The sequence below is a fragment of the Carcharodon carcharias genome, chromosome 1 (genome assembly GCF_017639515.1).
Source record: "Carcharodon carcharias isolate sCarCar2 chromosome 1, sCarCar2.pri, whole genome shotgun sequence".
Lineage (NCBI taxonomy): Eukaryota > Metazoa > Chordata > Chondrichthyes > Lamniformes > Lamnidae > Carcharodon > Carcharodon carcharias.
In genome coordinates this window covers 13,925,648-13,945,802 of record NC_054467.1, presented here as the reverse complement: position 1 = coordinate 13,945,802, position 20,155 = coordinate 13,925,648, and the positions used below count along the sequence as shown (strand labels likewise).

At 39.0% G+C, this 20,155-nt stretch overlaps 1 protein-coding gene across 5 annotated transcripts in view; it reads right to left on the bottom strand.

Moving 5' to 3' along the window:
- Positions 1-20,155, bottom strand: part of aimp1a (aminoacyl tRNA synthetase complex interacting multifunctional protein 1a) — a 95,157-nt gene that overhangs the window by 3,753 nt on the left and 71,249 nt on the right. For all 5 annotated transcript variants that reach the window (XM_041188919.1, XM_041188942.1, XM_041188929.1 and 2 more), the window contains exons 4-6: positions 12,281-12,445; positions 4,557-4,756; positions 1,590-1,758 (exon numbers count right to left, since the gene is read on the bottom strand). In XM_041188919.1, the coding sequence (XP_041044853.1) occupies positions 1,590-1,758; positions 4,557-4,756; positions 12,281-12,445 (534 nt within the window). The remainder of the gene's footprint in view (positions 1-1,589; positions 1,759-4,556; positions 4,757-12,280; positions 12,446-20,155) is intronic.

Sequence of the window (20,155 nt, the reverse complement as noted above, 5' to 3'; positions counted from 1 at the left end):
CTCTGACAATTGTTCCATCCCCTTTTCCAGTGGACACATGTTCTTACTTCCACCATAAAATAGGAAGTGTTTAGGGTAGAATTTAATGCCCCCTGGTAGTGTGTCTGGAGGCAGGGAGCACACTTATTCGGCTGGACGGGTGCTGCTGCCTTCCCACCTCAGGCACAAACGAGTCCAATTTAGGCCCTTAAGTGGGCAACTAATGCCAGTATTAAATTCCAGCAGCAGGCAGGGCAGTCACCACACAGACAGCGTGAAAAACAAACCCACTTTTTGTGTTTGCTTGCTGGCTTGCAAGATTGGTGGTGGGTGGGGGGGCACGGGGTTCCCTCATTCAAAGGCAGTCACTGCCTGATCAAAGAATCTAGCATTGATATGGTGGTGGGTGGGGGGAGAGAGAGAGAGAAGAGAGAGAGAGGGAGACCAGACGCCTGTTCCCCTGGTCTTTCTTCTGGCCCTTCTCCTAGCCAATGATCTCAACCCTACAACATCAACCCTGCCCTCACCTGCCTGGATCCCCCACTGATCCTGGGCCTCTGATGGGTGCATTGCCAGCAGCTACCACCACTCCCCTGGTGGTGCTGACGGCAATGAAGAGCTGCTGGTCTCTTGGGGCTCTTGGGGTGGGATTTCCATCCCCGGGGTCCTTGATCCTCAGCGAACCACTGTCACCTGGATTAAATTTCTCCTACAATCTCAGTCATTTGTCATTGCTCTATAATTGGACTTCATCCCTCAGCAGTTCCATCCTCTCTTACTATTCTTTTACATGGTATATGGTATTTAATGTGTTTGAAATGTGTAAGACAATATTTCCATCAATGGCCTGTGCCTATGTAAAATGCTCTTAAGTTTAAATTCATGCAAGCTTCCATATGCACTATTAGCTCAAGAGGCTTAAGTTAGCAAATTTAGCTCCCAGAACACATCTCTGCCTATTCTTAGATAAATATTCATTTACTAAGCATGCCAGGTCAATTTGTAAGGTGTACCCATGTCACAGAAGGCAATTATTAGACTGAGTTGCCTTCTAGCCTGAAAGGAGACAGTAGGGAGGTAGCATGAGGGGAGGCATCAAGGGTGGAACTTAGTTGGCAGTGCTATTCCATAAGGATTCAAGTTAGGGCTTCTGTTGATAAAGAACTCAAACTGTAACATCACTTCCTAACTAACTTGAAGCACATCAGGATTGGTTCCACTGCATTTTTGTACCTAGATCAGTTTTTATCATTGGAAAATGCAATAGCAGTTTCCTTTGTGAGAATATTTCTAATAAATAGGCAATAGTGGGCTACTCCACTATCAAATGTTTCTTTCTCCAGTTCCAAGTTCTGCATATGACCATTCCAAATGGACTCATGGAAAATTTACATTCAAGTTGACTGTAATAGAATCGCATCCATTGGCAATCTGAAAGCAGTCTGTAGGATGTAACTAACCCTACATCAAAACTTAAAATTCATAATTCAGTTGCATGCCTGTCAATGGATGGATACAATTACACAGGTTCACAAAAGATCAATTTAGTCATAATCCCTTTTGCCAATCATTAAGATTACACATTGTGATCAGATGGATCATCTGCTTACCAGGGTAGTTCTCAAAGGTTACTCTGTCTCCAGGCACAGCATCATTTGGTGGGTCCAAGATTTCAACTTTCTCTGGTGAGCTTGCACACATCACCATAGCCTGCGAGACCACTCCCCGCATTTTAATTGGTTTAAGGTTACACAGTATTACTGCCAATCGATTTTGCATCTATAAAAACAGAAAATCTTACAAGACTTTTCTAAAAAAAATTTCAAAAACATTAAACAACGTTTTCTAATTTTTTAATATAACAAAAACACAGCAAGATTGTAATAATTTTAAAAATCCAACGGGCAATACATTTCTGGAGGATGTGTGTTCTTGTATTTAAATGGTGATTTGCTAGGAAAAATGCAGATGCAAAGAAATTAGGGTTCAATGCACAAATATTACTAAAATGTAGTACAGGTACAAGGATTTGTCAAAAATGATGGTTATAAAGGCTAACATCCCATTAGAGGGTGAGAATATAAAGAGGTGGTTTTGCTATAGTGATATAAAGTCCTGGTTAGACCACATTTGTTTACAGTCCTGGGTAACTATCTTAAAAATGATACACTGGCCTTGGAAAGAATGCGTCCTCTATTTTAAATCATTCCATTAGCAGCTGTGCTTTCAAGTGCCGAGTCCCTAAACTCTGGAATTCATTTCCTAAGCTGCTCCACCTTTCTCTCCTCTGTTAAGGTGCTTTTGAAAACTTATCTCTTTGACCAAGTCTTTGGTCATCTCTCCTAATGTCTCGAAGTCCAGTGTCGAATCTTGTTTGATAACTCTCCTGTTACTATGTGAAAGGTGCTATATAAATGCAAGCTGTTGTTATCAGAATGCAACACAGATTTACGTGAATGTTACAAGGGCTCCATGGGTTTGATTATGTGGGGAGATTACATAAACTAGACTTGTATTCGTTGGAAGTTTTAGGGGTGATTTCGTTTAAGTTTTTGGAATTTCAAAAATAAATTATTAGGCGAGATAGAGAGAGACTTTTCCCAGTGGTGGGAGGATAGGGTATAGGACACGGGAACATAACCTTAAAATGAGGGCCAGGACATTCAGGAGAGACATTAGGAAATACTTCTTCATGCAAATGGTGGTAGAACTGAGGAACACTCTCCCACAAAAAGCAGTTGGTACTAGTTTAATTAATAACTTTGAATCCAAGATCGGCAGATCTTTGCTAGACAAGGGTATAAAATGATGTGGAGCTAATGCAGATGGATGGAGTTAGACACATTTCAGCCACAATCTCGTCGAATTGCAGAACAGGTTTGATGGGCTGAATGGCCTACTACTGTTCCTATGTTCATGATATGTTGGGGGCAAGAGAGGTACCCATGACCATCAAGTGTGCCTAGATGGTTCATTTTGAGCAACAGAAAGGAATTCAAGAGTGTAATTGACCGTGACAAGTAAGTATCACAGATAATTAAACTTGCATCGCCTGATGGAAAAGTCTGTCAACACTATTCTGAGCTGATGCCCAAAGGAAAATAGTAGACAGGTTCTCATAAAATGCTGCACAACTGAATCCAGCGAACAACTAATTTCAGGATGGCAATTTTGGGAGATTTCTGCATGGAAAATATGTAAAGACCTGCTAACTATTAGAATAAGTAATATACTTCATTATTGTGCCACTAATCAGAAATGATTGACAAGTCTTAGTTTAGAAGTCTCTGAACTGTTTTCAAACTACTTTATACATTTCTTGACAAATAAAGGAACCTGAATAACCCACTGGGCATAAAATAAATCCCTAAGGATGTAATTCTCAGTTTTAATTAAAATGGTCAAATATTATGGTACAATGAAGAGAAGATTTCAGAATATACTATTATCCAAATTACATATTTTTCAAAGCATAACATATTCAGCACAAATTTGCCTCACACATGTTTTGGATTTCATCTTTTACAATAGCACATCTGGAGACAATGTAAAACACGTGAAATAAAGTGGAACAAACTGGTAAGTACTGAAAAACAATTTTTCCATGTTGATGGTTTATCTGCAACTTAGAACATACTGCACACTGGCAATTTCAAGCACTATAAAATATTACAAGAATTGAACTAGCAAGCCTTCCAGAAGAAAGATTAAAGTACAAATTCACATAACTGATGCATTAGTACATTTCAGTTTCCTGTTGCGCACTAGATTTTGTTCTGTGTATAAAAGCCAGCTTTAAAATTGAGAGAATAATTTGAGAACTGAATTGAGCAGAAGTAATGCAGGATAAAACAATTACTAGATCCATTCCTTCTTTTCTCAAACTATAGCTTGACCCAACATTTTAAAAAAAAATTAGCATGTTTATTGGCTCCACTCTAAACTAGCTTACCAACGGATATACTTTTTCTAAATAGTTAACCAGAAGCAGTGATTGCTTATTTGAGAAACTAATCAAACCTACATGAAGCTCGCAAGTGTGTTCATAATCAGGCAAGTTATATAAAACTTAGCTAATCCTGTTTTATGAAGTGACCTATAGAACTCACAAATAGCGCACCTTTCAGTTAAAATGTTGCATCGTATTGGTGAGAAAAAGAACTGACTCAAATGAGACAAAAAATATTGAAAGAATAGGAAGGCACTTCCACAGGTCCACAGAATTAAGAATGGAAAGCCATTGAGGGGTTAAAAGAGAATGGAATTCTCACCCATTTTATTCTCCTGTCCCCCAATTTACATGTGTCCAAAGCTGAAGGTGAAAATTCTAGCTTGCATCTATTTATTTTCATTTGTTCAACTATTTAAGCCCTCCTTCAGCCTGGCAAAATAACAAAGCAAAGGTATAATTATTAAATATTCTATATTATATTCATATTTATTATATTCACAGCATTCTATATCCAGCTTAACCATAAGGTTGAACCTTAATTGCCATAGAAGAGTATAGTAATACATGCAACATGAGTTTCATATCATTTTCTTCTGGTACTGGAGTGCTTTTAACCAAAGCTTACCTCTTCTATGGGCACGTGTTTCACCAGCCCACTGACAACAGTTCTTGGAATTTTTTCTCCAACATCAATCTCTTCCACATAGAGAGAGTCAGCATCAGGGTGCTTGTTAACAGTGATGATACGCCCAATACGCAGGTCTAAACGAGAAACGTCAATTGGTTTGGAATCATCGCCACCTCCTGCTGTCTGTTTCTTCTCTCCTTCAAATACAAGAATCATCAACGTTGGACATTTCAAAAATGTTCAATTGTAGATAAGATACCAGATAAAAACTGTATCTATGTGTGTTCAAAACAGCTATAAGCACCTTATTGCATACTGATGCTAAATGGTATGCTTTCATAAGGACAGCATTTTATATATTGAATCAGTAAAAGATAACTATATCTTGTGCTAAAATTCATTTTGCTTGAAGGTATAGGGACTGTGACCCTAATTATCTGAGAATTAAACACAACTTTTCAGCTGAAATGAACAGGTTATCAAGTATCTTAATATGTCAACTCCAACCACTCTACACGCTGAATAAAATCATTCTTTACTCTCCCCACCACCCACCACCAAATGCAACATTTATTTTAATGTCCTGTTGGAAGTACATGTAGAATATCTAGCACAAAATGTTGACAATTTTTTTTGGTGGGAAATCTATAAATGGACAATTGTGTGAAATACTGAATTAATGCTACAGAAGCATTCATCATTCTAAGGAAATGGTTAATAAATTACATGAGTTACAACTTAAAAGACATTTTCAGTTTTTAAATTTTACATTGTCAGAATGGGGAACATATTTGAGCAGGATTTAAATGAAAGCCTTATAATCCTTGCTAGGGTAGTTAATATAATAAATCATCAGGCTATGAATGTTGCTTTTTTTTTGGAAAGATGAGGAAATAAAGCTCAACATTCCACTACAATGCAACTTGGAAAAAGCATGAAACCACAAGAGCTCTGCATGGACCATTTCAAGATTAAATGTCTTCCAAAAATACACCCCACAGCCAACCAGCTATTAGGAAGTAGATCAAGACCACCCAAATATTTTAATTTAGGCTCTTAACTGATCTGGGAATTAAGATGCTGGAGTACTACTACTGTGGGGAGTAAACAAAAATCACTATGGTCCATATATTTCAACAAAAGTTTAAAAAACTGACAGACAATCCTAAAATTTTATATGGTCATCCGCAAAGAGAAAAATGCTTTTTTAAAATAAAATCACTCGACTAGTTATTGTAAAGATGAGATCTGACTAAAATAAGATAGTTCTATTTTTCAGTAGGGATACTTAAGAGTTTCAATCTCATAAATAAAAACATAAAAAATCAATGAAAGAATTACTCTTATACAAAAGCAAAATACTGCCAATACTGTTTTAAAATTAGGGGTTGCCCTTTTAGGACAGACGAGGAGAAATTTTTTCTCTCAGAGGGTTGAGAGACTGGAACTCTGCCTCAGAAGGCGGTGGAAGCGGGATCATTGAATATTTTTAAGGCAGAGGTAGCTAGATTCTTGTTAGACAAGGGAATCAAAGGTTATTGGGGGTTAGATGGGAATGTAGAAGTCTAAACATAAACAGGTCAGCCGTGATCTCATTGAATGGCAGAGCAGGCTCAAGGGGCCAAATGGCCTATTTCTGCTCCTATTTCCTCTGTTTGTAAGTACATAAATTTGAAAAATATACAAAAATACTGAAAATGCACAGCAGCTAGACAATGTCTGTTGTTTCAGGTTGAGGTGACCTTTCATCAGAACTCAAAGGAAGTATTACTCTCTTGAGATTTTTTAAAGAGTTGGGACTCTGCATCACAATTTATGAACATCACTATAAGGTGAGTTTAAGATTCGGGGATGAGGGAGGGCTCAGGAGGATATTTTAATGTTAAGTATCTCTATTATGAAGTTACAAAAACCATGGTGCTGAGACTTGTTTTCAATCCAATACTTTTTCAAGTTCAGCTGCGATTTGTGGGTCTATCTTCCCATTCATGGTGTCAGTAATTGAATTTGATTAACTTCACACGGAGGGGGAAATTTTTCCCAAAATGTCAACTTCCTGGCCTCTAGCCAGCAGTTCCAAAAGTGATTGAGACGCGAGTGCATAAATGTGTCCCCCCCAACCTTTGTAACATGTAGAAATATCGCCGATTTCAGTAGAACATACTCCCAGTTTAACTAAAGACAACTATTTACCAATTTTCTCCCTTTCTCAAAGCTCCTGATTATTCACTGTGCTCGCATCATCAGGTGAGGATTTTTCTTTCCAAGATACAGAACACTCAAAACAGCCCAGCGATGCACCAACATTAACAATAACCCACAGGTTAAGTTCTGTCAACCAGCAGTGTTAATTGTTGCAGGCTGATGGGAAGGTTTTCTTCTTACACACTGAGTTGGGTCCTCTGGAATTAGTCGTTGTCTGTGTAGTCTTGCAGATTTTTGGACAGAATAGCTGAAGAGCAGGGCTTGATCAGAACACGAGTACTTTGCATGTTCTTCCAAAAACTGTCAGGTATGGGAGATGAAAGTTTTCACGAATCTGTGGGTGTGCAGTATGAAACGTATGATCTTGAGCAGCTTCCTTGAGAAGAAATAATTTGTGTTGTTTTATCATATCAACCAGGATTAAGTACTTGAGAGTATACTCCCCTGCACTTCTCTTCATGTGTGCAAATCCACAGTTTGGAATAAAGGACATAATCTAGGCTCTCACTTCAGTGCTGCACAATACCCCTGTGTTTTCGGAATCACCGTTTTTTGTAAGAGAAGTGAAACAGAGTCTCCATCTGCTTGTTCAGACAAATGTAAAAGATCCAGTGGCACGACTCGTGGCAGGAGATTTCAGTTTTCTTGTCGACATTTATCTTTCAACCCATGCAATCAGAAGAAGATGAACTGATCACATCTCACTTGCTATCCATGTGCGCAAACTGGTTGCTGCATTTGCCAGCTTGGAAAAGTGAATACACATGAAAACATATTATTACAATTCATTTAAATCAGCCATGGCTCGGTTGGTTTCACTTCGTCTGGCAGTCACAAGATTCTGAGTTCAAATCCCACTCCAGGGCTCAAGGACAAAAATCAAGATTGACACTCCAGTGCAGTACTGAGCACTGTCAGAGGTACCACCTTTCAGATGAGTTGTTAAACCAAGTCCCCATCTACTTTCTCCCAAGATGGCATGGCACTATTTCATAGAGGAGTAGTGCAGTTAGCACCAACGTCCTGACCAGTATTTATTCCTCACTCAACATCGCAAAAACAGATCATCTGGTTATTATCACATTGATTTTGTCGTAGCTTGTTGGCCTGCCACGTTTCCTACATTACAACAGTGGCACTTCAATAGTACTTGGTTGGCTGTAAAGCGCTTTGAGACATCCAATGGTCCTGAAAAATGCTAAATAAATGCAGGTCTTTTTTTCTATTAGCTGTGGAGGGCTTTAGAACAAGTTCTTTCATTTTTGGACTGTTTTCCCAGTAAGGTCCCCTGGGAATATATTCACAGTTTTATTTAAGATAACATCTTAAGAGTCATTGCAAATAATAAAAGCAAAACAGCGCAGAGGCTGGAAATCTGAAATAAAAATAGAAGATACCGGAAAACACTTAGGAGATCAGGCAACATCTGTGAAGGGAGAAATTGAGTTAATGCTTCAGGTCAATGTTAACACCATTTCTTGCTCCACAAATGCTGGTTGAGCATTTTCCAGCATTTTTTGTTTTTACTGTAAATAAGAGTATTTTTGCAGTGCAGTGCCACAGTGCTTAGCAGCTATATAAAGAGTTCATTGACAAAGTGCTGAGACGGAGGTCTCCTCGTCTAGCCTCTTGTCCAGATTTTGCAAGTAGTTACACATTTTTAATTCATATTGCTTCAAAAATACTATTTCCATTGAGTGAAAATAATTCCTTTCCCAAATTTACAGATTTAAGTGCGTAGGTTTGAAGCTTGAGCCCATATTAAAATGAATGATTTCAAGGGCACATGTAACTTGTAAAATTTAATAAGCTTTTACATAGATTACAGACATTTAGCAGTGCTGTTTGAAATATAGGTTGAGCAGTGTTTTCTATCCATTACTCTTCTATATAAAAAAATGCAAATTTTTCATTTGGGTGGTTTTCAAAAACCTTAATGCAAATCAGACGTAGTTGATTATTGAACAGTGCTCACTATTACGGTTGAATAAACAATTCAGTTCACTAGTTTTGCACCCACATTAGTGTACAATGCAATTGGGTATCCATATGACAAACTGTGTTAAGATGCAACAAAACTTGCTGTTCAACAAATGTGTTTCCTATTCAGTCAATACCCTCAGTTCAAATTATGAACCATCTGGAACATCTGTATTTGACTGCAGGAACAAGTAAGAATTCCCCCAATATCCTGTTAAAATCCTGGAATTCTGGATCCACATCAGATAACTGGCTCCACATAAAAATCCTCTTTCCATTCTATTAACAACAGCTTTAGGCTCACTGTTTTGGTGCTAGCTGTATTATTCTTTACAATAAAAGTTGTGGGTGCTGAAGGTTGGGGGCAGGGTGTTGGGATGGAAGAGTAGGGGGATGCATGAAAACAAAACGGTGCAGTTTTAAAACTTCTTCCCTTACAAACAGTAACTCCAAAAGGTAAATGCTTATAAGTATTTTCTATATTTTTGAGCAGCACCGAGACTTAAATTTTACACAAACGAAAATGATCAATTGTACAATTTTCTTTAATTTTGCTGTGAACCCAATGTGAACAAAAGAATTAATTATAATTTTATATCTAGTAAATCATTGTGCACATTTCTATACAGAGGGCTCTCAAAAACTCCCCATCCAAACAAAAAATCTGACATGCAGAAAAAAAGGCTAGGTTGACAGGATTTCTTTTTAATCCCATCATGGGATGATAGTGTTACTGGCAAGGCTGGCATTTGTTGCCTTTTAAGGTGGTGGTGGGACACCTTCCTGAACCATTGCAGTTCTTATGGTGAAGGTATGCCCACAGTCGTGTTAGAGGGGTGCTCCAAGATTTTGATCCAGTGACAATGAAGGAACAGTGATGTACTTCCAAGTAAAAATGGTGTGTGACTTGGAGGGGGATGGTGTTCCCACCTGTTCCTCCTTCTAGGTGATAGAGGATGCAGGTTTGGGAGGTGCTGTTGAAGAAGTCTTGTTGAGTTGCTGCAATGCACCCTGTAGATGGTGCAGCCATGATGCAGGACTTAATGTTTAAGGTGGTGGATGGAGAGCCAATCAGCAGGCTGTTTTGTCTGGCATCCAGCATCCTGGGTGTTGTTAAAGCTGTACTCATCCAGGTAAGTGGAGAATATTCCATTACACTCCTGTCTTGTAGATGGTGAAAAAGCTGAGTGAGGAGGTGAGTCATCCACCACAGAATTTCCAGCCTCTGAGCTGTTATTGCAACCGCAGTATTTATATGTGGCTTCCAAGTGAAGTATCTGGTCAATGGTGACCTCCAGGGTGTTGACAGTGGGAAATTCAATGATGATAATATCATTGAATGTTAATAGTAGGTGTTAGACTTTCTTGTTGGACACAGTCTGACTCATAAGTGGCAAGTAATATTTACACCACACATCAGCCCTAGCCTGGGCGTCGTCCGGATTTTGCTGCATGCAGGCATGAACTGAGAATTGCGAATGGGACTGAACATTTGTGTAAAGATAAGTGAGCATTCCTAGTTCTGACTCTATGATGCAGGATTGACAATGCAGCTGGAGATGGTTTCTGTCTCAGACACTGGCCTAAAGAATTCCTACAGCAATGTACAGGGGTTGAGATAATTGGCCTCCATAAATCACAACTATCTTTCTTTGTACTAGGTAAGCCTTCAGCCAGTGGACAGATTCCCCAGCCTGCTCCAATTACCACTGACTTCAACTTTACTAGGGGACCCTTGATGCCACCCTCAGTCAAAGGCAATCACTCTCTGGAATTCAGATTTGGAACAAGGCTGTAATGAAGTCTAAAGTTTAGTGGTGCTGAGCAAAATTACCTGGACAATTTTCCACATTGTCTGGTAACTGTCCTGTCCACACTAAGGTCAAATCCAGTTACCACCTCTTTAGCCTGCTCTCAATCAAAGTGATGTTGTAGCTGTACTGGAGCTAGAGGTGCGGTTAGATTTAGAGTACAAGTATTCAGCACAACAGCTATGATGTTGTCTGGCTCCATAGCTTTTACTGTATCCAGTGTTCTCAGCCACTTCTTGATATCATGTGCAGTGAACTAAATTGACTGAAGACTGGTTTCTGTGACAATGGAGATCTCAGGAAGAGGGCCAAACTAAATAATCCACTTGCCACTTCTGATTGAAGATAGTTGAAAACACTTAAGCTTTGTCCTTCACACCCAAATGCTAGGTTTCAGCATCATTTGAAAATTAGGATATTTATTGAGCCTCCTCCTCGATGAGTTGTTTAATTATTCACCACCACTCACAACTGGGTGTGGTGGGACTCAGGAACTTTGATCTGATTCAGTGGTTATGGGATCACTTGGGTCTGTATATAGCATGCTGCCTCTGCTGTTTAACATGCATGTAGTCCTGTTTGTAGCTTCACCAGGTTGGCAGCTCATTTTTAGGTTCTCCTGGTACTTCTCTTAAGCAGGATGTGTTTCTACTTAATGTTTGTTTCTACATCCAGTTCTTCCTTCCTAATTTCCCCATTCTGATACCTCTTCATTGCATTTTCCAGTACCAGTGCAGCTCAGTTCAGATCGAAAGTTGTATTCACAATGCACTGACATGACTGTGTAAATCAGAGTTACTTTGATATCTAATTTACAATCCACAAGTTCATGTTGGTTCAAAGCCAGACAATGTTTGCATTATGACACATCCTAATATCCTCGAGTCCAACTGAGTTCAAATTTCCATTTCAGCTGTTAAAAGTCAAGTCCAACCAGCATTAGTTCTGTTGAAGAGTCATACGGATTCGAAACGTTAACTGTCTTCCTCTCCGCAGATGCTGTCAGACCTGCTGAGTTTTTCCAGGTATTTTTGTTTTTGTGTTGTACAAATATCTGATGATACCCAGTTTCACCTTGCCATCACCATCCACAACTATCACTGTCTTACATAATGGCTTGCCTGTTATCCAGCTTAAAAAGAGCAAATCCAAAGTCATCTCTTTTGACTTCTACCAGAAGCTCCACACCATAGTGGCCAATTCTACAGATGCTCGCTCTTGTAAATTATTTGATATGGTATTTGATCCTGAGCTGAAAGGATAAATCCTGTGTCACATTTACAAGCCCCAATGAGAGGACTTCAAAATTCTCCTCCACCTCTTCAAATCTCTCCATTTCCTTGCCTCACTACATTGGTAATCCCCTCCACCATTATGCCTCCGCATACACACTGCACACTTGTTGCCTGCTTCTTTAACTTTACTACCGGTGTTTTTTTTTTCCCTCATCCACTACATTTCTCTCTTCTGGACTTCCTTATCTACCTCCCTCCACTTTGAAATTTCCCTCCTTATTTTCAAAACCTCCTCCAAATTGTTCTCTTTGATGACACCCTCACTTCCCCTCCTTGGTCCCAAACTTGTTCTTTGGGGCGTTCTGATGGTGTGGATAAAAGTGCAATAAATATACAAGTTCATTCTTTAATCTTTATGAATACTTAACTATGTGTTTACATGCATACTTTAATGCTAAATTATAGTCTATAGATTGTTCAGGATTGATACCTTTCTTGTCTGGCTTCTTGTCTGGTTTATCTTTCTTTTTCTTGTTTTCACTCACTTGTGGTATTTTTTCGCTAGCAGTTGGAGTAGCCAATGCAGCTGGTGGAGGCATAGATGTTGCAGAACTTGACTGAACTGAAGCTGCTGTCGGAAGTGGAACTCGTTTAACTGGAATTTAAACAGTTTCACATGAGAGATGATACAGAAATTGACATGAACCGCACAGATTTAGTAACTTTCAATTCTAACTTTTAAAGGGTAGACAACTGATGCTGGATAACTAAAGAATCTTGAAGCAGCTACTCTAAATACTATGAAGCTCTCCCATTATAATTCTGTTCATCAGCAAACATGAAGTTAAATTATTTTACTGGCAGGAAGTGTGGGATCTATACTTCAGACAAGAGGCGATAGTAAAGCATTGTGAGTATCAAGATTTTTATTTCCTGACTGCAATATTTGGGAGAGATGAAGAATGGAAAACCACATATCCAAAGTTAATGATGAGATTGCAAGCAGTAAAGAAGGAAGCATACAATGAGAAGGAAATATTGATAGATTAAGTAAATGGGCAAAAACTGTAGCAAATAGGTTTCAATATAGGCAATATAATGTCATCCACTTCTGGCCTAAAAAGAATAGGACATGGTACTTTATAAATGGCAAAAAGCTAGAAACAGTGGACATCCATAGAAACTTGGGTGTCCAGTCATTTCGATCATCAAAGCGTCATGAACAGATACAGAAAATAATCAAAAGATTAATGGAATGCTGGTCTTTATAGCTAGAAGACTAGAATATAAGGGAGTAGAAAGCATGCTTTAGCTGTTCAAAGCCCTGGTTAGACCACACCTCGATAATTTCAAGCAGTTCTGGGCACCACACTCTTTGGAGGATATGTTGGCCTTGGAAGTAGTGCAGCATAGGTTTCCCAGGATGATACCTGGACTCCAAAGGTAATATACTGGGAAAGATTACATAAATAGCTTTGCATTCCTTGGAATTTAGAAGATTAAGTAGTGATTTGATCAAAGTTTTTAAAGATATTAAGGGAAACAGGTAGGATAAAGAGAGAAATTATTTCCACTAGTGGGGAATCTAGGACTGAGCCAAAGAATTAGAACAAGATCTTTAAGGAAACACGCCCACACATAAGGACGGTAGCAGTTTGGAACTCTCCTTGGCAAATGGCAATCAATGCTAGGTCAATTGTTAATTTAAAATGAGAATTATAACCATTTGTTACCCAAAGGTATTAAGGAATATGGAGCAAAGGTGGGTATTTGGAATCAAGTCGCAGGTTAGCCATGATCTCACTGAATGGCAGAACAGGCTTGAGGGGCTAAATCGCCTACTCATTGTCTTATGTCTCTAGTTATCTGGGATGTCCTGGCTAATATTCATCCCTTAATCAACATTACTAAAACAGATCATCTGGTCATTATCACACTGGTGTTTGCGAGAGTTTGCAGTGTACAAATTGGCTGCCCTGTTTTTTACATTACAAGTGACTATACTTCAATAAAAACAGAAAATGCTGGAAAAACTCAGCAGGTCTGACAGCATCTACAGCGAGAGAAACAGAGTTAGCGTTTCGAGTCCATACAGCCTTTCTTCAGAGTTAAATGGAAGTAGAAACGTGATGAAATTGATACTGTTTGGGTGGTGGGGGATGGAGCAAGTGAAACTGGATAGAAGGCCAGCGATAAGTGGGGGCTTAGGAGAGATTGACAAAGATGTCATGGACAAAAAGATAAAGGGAATGTTAATGGTAGTGGTAAGGGTTAAAGAAGGTACTGATGGTGGCATAAAGGTAAGAAAGCAGAATGTATTAATAGCAGAACAACAGTAGGCACTCTGAAACAACAACATGAAACAGTTGGCTCTATTGGGGGGGTGGAGTGTGGGGAGGGGACGGTGGTTGGGGAGAAAAGAATAGAAATATGATTTAAAAAAAGGGGGATAAAACAATGAATAAATGAATAAAAATAAAATTGAAAAAATAAAAATAAGTAGATAATAAATAAAAATACATTTTAAAAAAGAGATTAAAAAGGGGGTGAAGATAGAGGAGAGAGCTCATGGTTCGAATTTGTTGAACTCAATGTTAAGTCCGGAAGGCTGTAAAGTGCCTAATCGGAAGATGAGGTGCTGTTCCTCCAGTTTGTGTTGGGCTTCACTGGAACATTGCAGCAGGCCAACGATGGACATGCGGGCATGAGAGCAGGATGGTGTGTTGAAATGGCAAGCGACAGGAAGATCTGGTCATGCTTGTGGACAAACCGAAGGTGTTCCGCAAAGTGGTCACCCAGTCTGCGTTTGGTCTCCCCAATGTAAGGGTCAGCACTCTGTGAAAGAACAACATGGAACAAGTAACGGATGGTCCTATTGGGAGTGGGGTGGGAGGAGGGGCAGTGGTTGGGGAAAAAAGGATAGAAAAGGTATTAAAAAATGGGGATAAAACAGGGGATAAAACAATGAATAAAAATAAAAATAATTTTTAAAAAGGGGTGAAGATAGAGGAAAGAGTTCATGGTCTGAAGTTGTACTTTGCTAAATATTCACAGTGTGCTAAAAATTATGCTGACAACCAATTTAAGATTGTCAGTTGAGCTCACAGTGTGGCGCATTTGTGTATACTGGAAGCTACATATATTAATACACAGGGCCCTGTTCTTTAATGACAGAAAGAAAATGCACATGCATTGTGCCTGTTTTAGCTAAACAAAATAAGTGATAGCCATTCACTGGCTCATTCCTCAGAGCAATGCCTTGATCAGAGTCAAGCTGCCTAGTTTAAATTTCAAACAATAGTTGGCAGTTAACTGTCAGTCACCATTAACTGGTGCATTCCCCTATGCAACGCCTCTACCAATCAGAATCCACTCGCCAACCAATCAGCACTCTCTTCTCATACAGTATAAAGTTGTTGCTTCCTGTGACATTGGTATTTTTGCGATTGTCCTGATGAGTGCAAGATGAAAAGCTTCGGCAAAACGTCTTTTATCAGCAATATTCAAAATAAATACTTAATTGACTGTAAATGCTTTGGGATGTCAGGAAAGGCACTTTATAAATTAAAATCTTTCTGTTACTTTATCATTGAGATTTGTGTCAACAGAGAAATGGGAATCTAACGCAACTGTGCTAAAAGGACATGAGGGAAGGAGGATTCAAAAAAATCGTGAGGTAAATGACAAATAGTTGCTGGATAGGCAGGAAGACAAATGACACTTTTCAATGTGGTCATAATTAGTAGCCTTAATGCAGCTGTTATGGATAGAAATAGAGTAGGGTTGGATTGTTTTAGTGTAATCAAACTTAAAGACAAATGTTATGAAAGACGGCAGAATGACAAGTATGATTAAATCAATGTGTAATACCAAATCCAAAGAGATGAGTGAGTTATGAAACATTCTTTGCCAGCTAAAATAAATCAGTTACCTCACGAGCAGACAAAAGCCCTGGCAAATGTGAATAATATTTGCACCAGAATCTGCAATGACCATTATCAGTTGGCTGGGTTATGGTGTCAAACACGACAAATTTGGCTAACAGTATGATTTATTGCAAGATATTGTGAAGAGACAGATACAAATCAAAAGGGACAAGTGAAGAGAAACATATGCATTGTACAAATTATGATGGGACATAAGGAAAAGGTCTGGCAGATTAAATTAATTACCAGAAAGATCAGAAGATCAGAAAGATAAGTAATAGGTTACTAAGGTCATCTAAGACAGCAGCTGACTCAGCATGAGTGTTGGCCTGATCCACTACAAAACTGGCAAGAGAACTTTAGTTGGGACAACCTAAAAACAAGTGCATTAGAAAGATCAAAGACAATGCTGCTTTCTACTTCATTTACCTTACCCAAATATAAATGTCAGCCTTGGCTCTGCCTCTGAATCAAGTTGATGGGTTAGAAACATAGAAAATTGGAGGACTAGGTCGTTCAGCCCTTCAAGCCTGCTCCGCCATTCAATATGATCATGGCTGATCCTCTATCCCAACTCTATACTCCTGTGCTCTCCCCATACCCCTTGAAGCCTTTAGAGTCCAGAAATCTTATTTCCTTCTTAAATATATTCAGTGACTTGGCCTCCACAGCCTTCTGTGGTAGAGTGCCACTCCAGAGATTTGAGGAAATAATCTAGGCTGACACTTCGGTACAGTACTGAGGATGTACACTACTGCAGTCTTTCAAGTGAGTTATTAAACTGAGCCCTCATCCATCTAAAAAGGTGGATGTAAAAGATTCTGTGCACTATTCAGAGTGGTAGAGGAGTTCTCCCAGTGTTCTCATCAGCATTCATCCCTCACTGAACATAAAACAAACTAACTGGTTATTTACATAATTTTGACTGGCGGGGTCCTGCTGTGCACAATTTGGTTGTTACATCTCCCCACATAAAAACAAAGAATGCACTCTAAACAAAAACTTCATTGATTGTTAAGTTTTCTGGGGCGTCTTGAAGACATAAAAAGCACTATAAAAATGAGAGCTATTTCTCTCAATTTTGGTTCTGGTAAGGGAGGAAGGAAATCCATTACCATAAAATGTGATTGCAATTTTTTTCTCCTAACATTTCAGATGGCTTTTATTGCAACCTTATGAGATGCTGTTCTATTAGAGACAATGCCATGTTCTACTTTGATTTAAAACAAGTGCATTTTGACATCAGTATTGTAACTGTAGTCCAGGATCCGCAATCAAGCCAATGATTATACTAGACAAGGGATGCCTGAGGGAAAAGCAAGTATAACATTTGAGAGCTTAATTAAATGATAGAAACTTTGCTGAATACAGAAAGTTGGTTAAGTAAATAAGATCACCCATTATCATTTAAGAAACCAAAAAAAGGATCAGGAAGTTCTTTTGCTAAGTTTGATAAGGTTGAAATTATATTTTCCATTATTTCCCAATGGAAAGTGGAACGTAATTTAATTCATTAACAAAGGAAAAACAAAAATAGCCCCCTCCCATTTAAAAATACAATTGTTCAGCTCAAACATCCAACAATTTGAATTTGCTATTAATTGAGGGATGATGGTCAGCCTGGATAACAGCTAAAATAATTTAAGTTTTAGAGGAATCAATTCATTCAAACATTAAGCTGTCTGAGGATAGTAAATGCCAGCATAAAGAAATATGTGAGATAAGCGCATAAGGACTAAAAACTGGCTAAGCAGAAATATATGGATTTTAAGAACTGCCACAGAAATGAAGACAAACAAGAAGTACATTTTTCAAGTACATCAGGTGGGAAAAAGGTAAAAAAAGATGATTTGCAAATTAAAGATGTGAGATTTGCAGAAAAGCTGAATAAGTGTTCTAATTCTGTGTTCATAACTGTAGGACAAATAAAAATTAGGAAATAACGGAGGCGTGTAAGAAGGGCGCTATATTGGCAATTTTAATCTGCATATCGACTGGACAAATCAGATTGGCGGGGTAACATGGAAGACAAATTTGTAGACTGCTTTAGGGATTGTTTCCTTGAGCAATACTTTGCAGAAGCTACCGGGAACAGGCTATTTTAGAACTAATAATGTGTAATGAGGTAGGATTAATAAGAGAGTTAAGGATCCTCTAAGGGGTAGTTAGTGATCACAACATGGTAGAATTTCAAATTCAGTTTGAGGGCGAGCAACTCGGGTCTTAAACCAGTGTCCTGAACTTAAATAAGGGCAATTACAGAGGTATGAAGGAAAAGTTGTCTAAAGTGGGCTGGACAAATAGGCTAAGGGGAAGGTCAGTGGATGAGCAATGGCAGACATTTAAGCAGATATTTCACAACACTTAGCAAAAATTTATCCCTGTCAAAAAGGACTAGGTGAGAAGGATGAACCACCCGTGTTTAACAAAGGCAGTCAAGGAGAGGATTCAATCAAAAACTAAGGCATAAAAAGTGGTGAAAACTAATGGTAGGCCAGAGGACTAGGAAATTTTTAGGAACCAGCAGCAGATGACTAAAAAGCTAATAGAAAGGGAGAAAATTGATTATGAAAGTAAATTGGCAACAAACATCGAAACAAAGAGCAAGAGCTTCTGGTTTTTAAAAAGAGAGTAGCTAAAGTGAGTGTGGGACCTTTGGAGGATGCAAATGGAGAATCGATGAAGGGGAACAGGGAAATGGCACATAAGGTAAACCAATATTTCACATCGGTCTTCATTGGGTCACTATAAACATTCCAAAGCTATCAGATAAGCAAGGAGGAAAGATCTTGTAACAGTCTCTATCACGAAGGACAAAGCATTTGACAAACTAATGGGACTAAAGGCAGATAAGTTAACAAAACCTGATGGCCTGCATCCAAGGGTTTTAAAGGAAGTGGCTGCAGATATAGTGGAGGTGTCGGTCGAAATATTCCAGAATTCACTGGATTCCGGGAGGGTCCCAGCGGATTGGAAAATTGCTAATGTGACACCTCTATTCAAGAAGGGAGGGAGATAAAAAGCAGGAAACTATAGGCCAGTCAGCCTAACACCTGTCATTGGGAAAATGCTAGAGGCCACTATCAAGGAAGAAATAGCAGGACATTTAGAAAAGCTGAACACAATCAAACAGAGTCAACATGGTTTTGTGAAAGGAAAATCGTGTTTGACAAATTTGCTAGAGTTCTTTGAGGATATAACAAGCAGAGTTGATAAAGGGGAACCAGGAGATGTTGTGTCTTTGGATTTCCAGAAGGCATTCGAAAAGGTGCTACATAAAAGGTTATTGCACAATGATAGGAGCTCACAGTATTAGGGTAACATATTAGCATGGATTGAGGATTGGTTAACACACAGAAGACAGAGAGTCAGAACTAATGGGTCTTTTTCAGACTGGAAAGACGTAATTAGTGGACTGCCACAAGGAATAGTCCTCGGGCCTCAATTATTTACTATCTATATTAATGACTTGAAGGAGGGGGCATCCAAATTTGCTGATGATACAAAAATAGGTGGGAGGGCATGTTGCGGTGAGGACATAAGGAATCTGCAAGGGGATATGGACAGGTTGAGTGAGTGGGCAAAAACTTGGAGTTTAATGTAGGAAAGTGTGAGGTCATGCACTTTGGTAGAAAAATCAAAAAAGCAGACTATTATTCAAATGGAGAGAGACTCCAAAAACGTGCAGCACAGAGGGATCTGGGTATCCTTGTGCATGAAACACAAAAAGTTAGCAGGCAGGTGCAACAAGTAATTAAGAAGGTAAATGGAATTTTGTCCTCAATTGCTAGGGGGTTGGAGTTTGAAAATAGGGAAGTCTTGTTACAACTGTACAGGGTGTTGATGAGGCCACGCCTGGAGTACTGAGTACAGTTTTGGTCCCCATATTTAAGAAAGGATATATAGGCATTGAAGGCAGTTCAAAAGAGGTTCACCAGGCTGATTCCTGGGATGAAGGGGTTGACTTATCAAGAACGGCTAGGTTAGGCCTTTATTCATTAGAGTTTAGAAGAGTGAAGCGATGATCTTATTGAAACGTACAAGATTCTGAGGGGGCTTTACAGGGTAGATGTTGAGAAGATGTTTCAACCAGTGGGGAAATCTCAAACTAGGGGACATAGTTACAGAATAAGGGGACACTTATTTAAAACTGAGATGTAAAGGAATTACTTCTCTGAGAGGGTAGTGAATGTCTGGAATTCTCTATCCCAGAGAGTCGTGAAGGCTAGATCACTGAAAGTATTTAAAGAGGAGGTAAACGGATTTTTGAAATATCAGGGAGTTGAGGGTTATGAGGAGCTGGCATGAAAGAGGAGTTGAAGCCTGTAGCAGATCAGCCATGATCTTATTGAACGGCAGGGCAGGCTTAAGGGGCTGAATGGCCTAGTCCTGCTCCTATTTCTTATGTTCTTAAATCCAACATACCATTAGATACAACA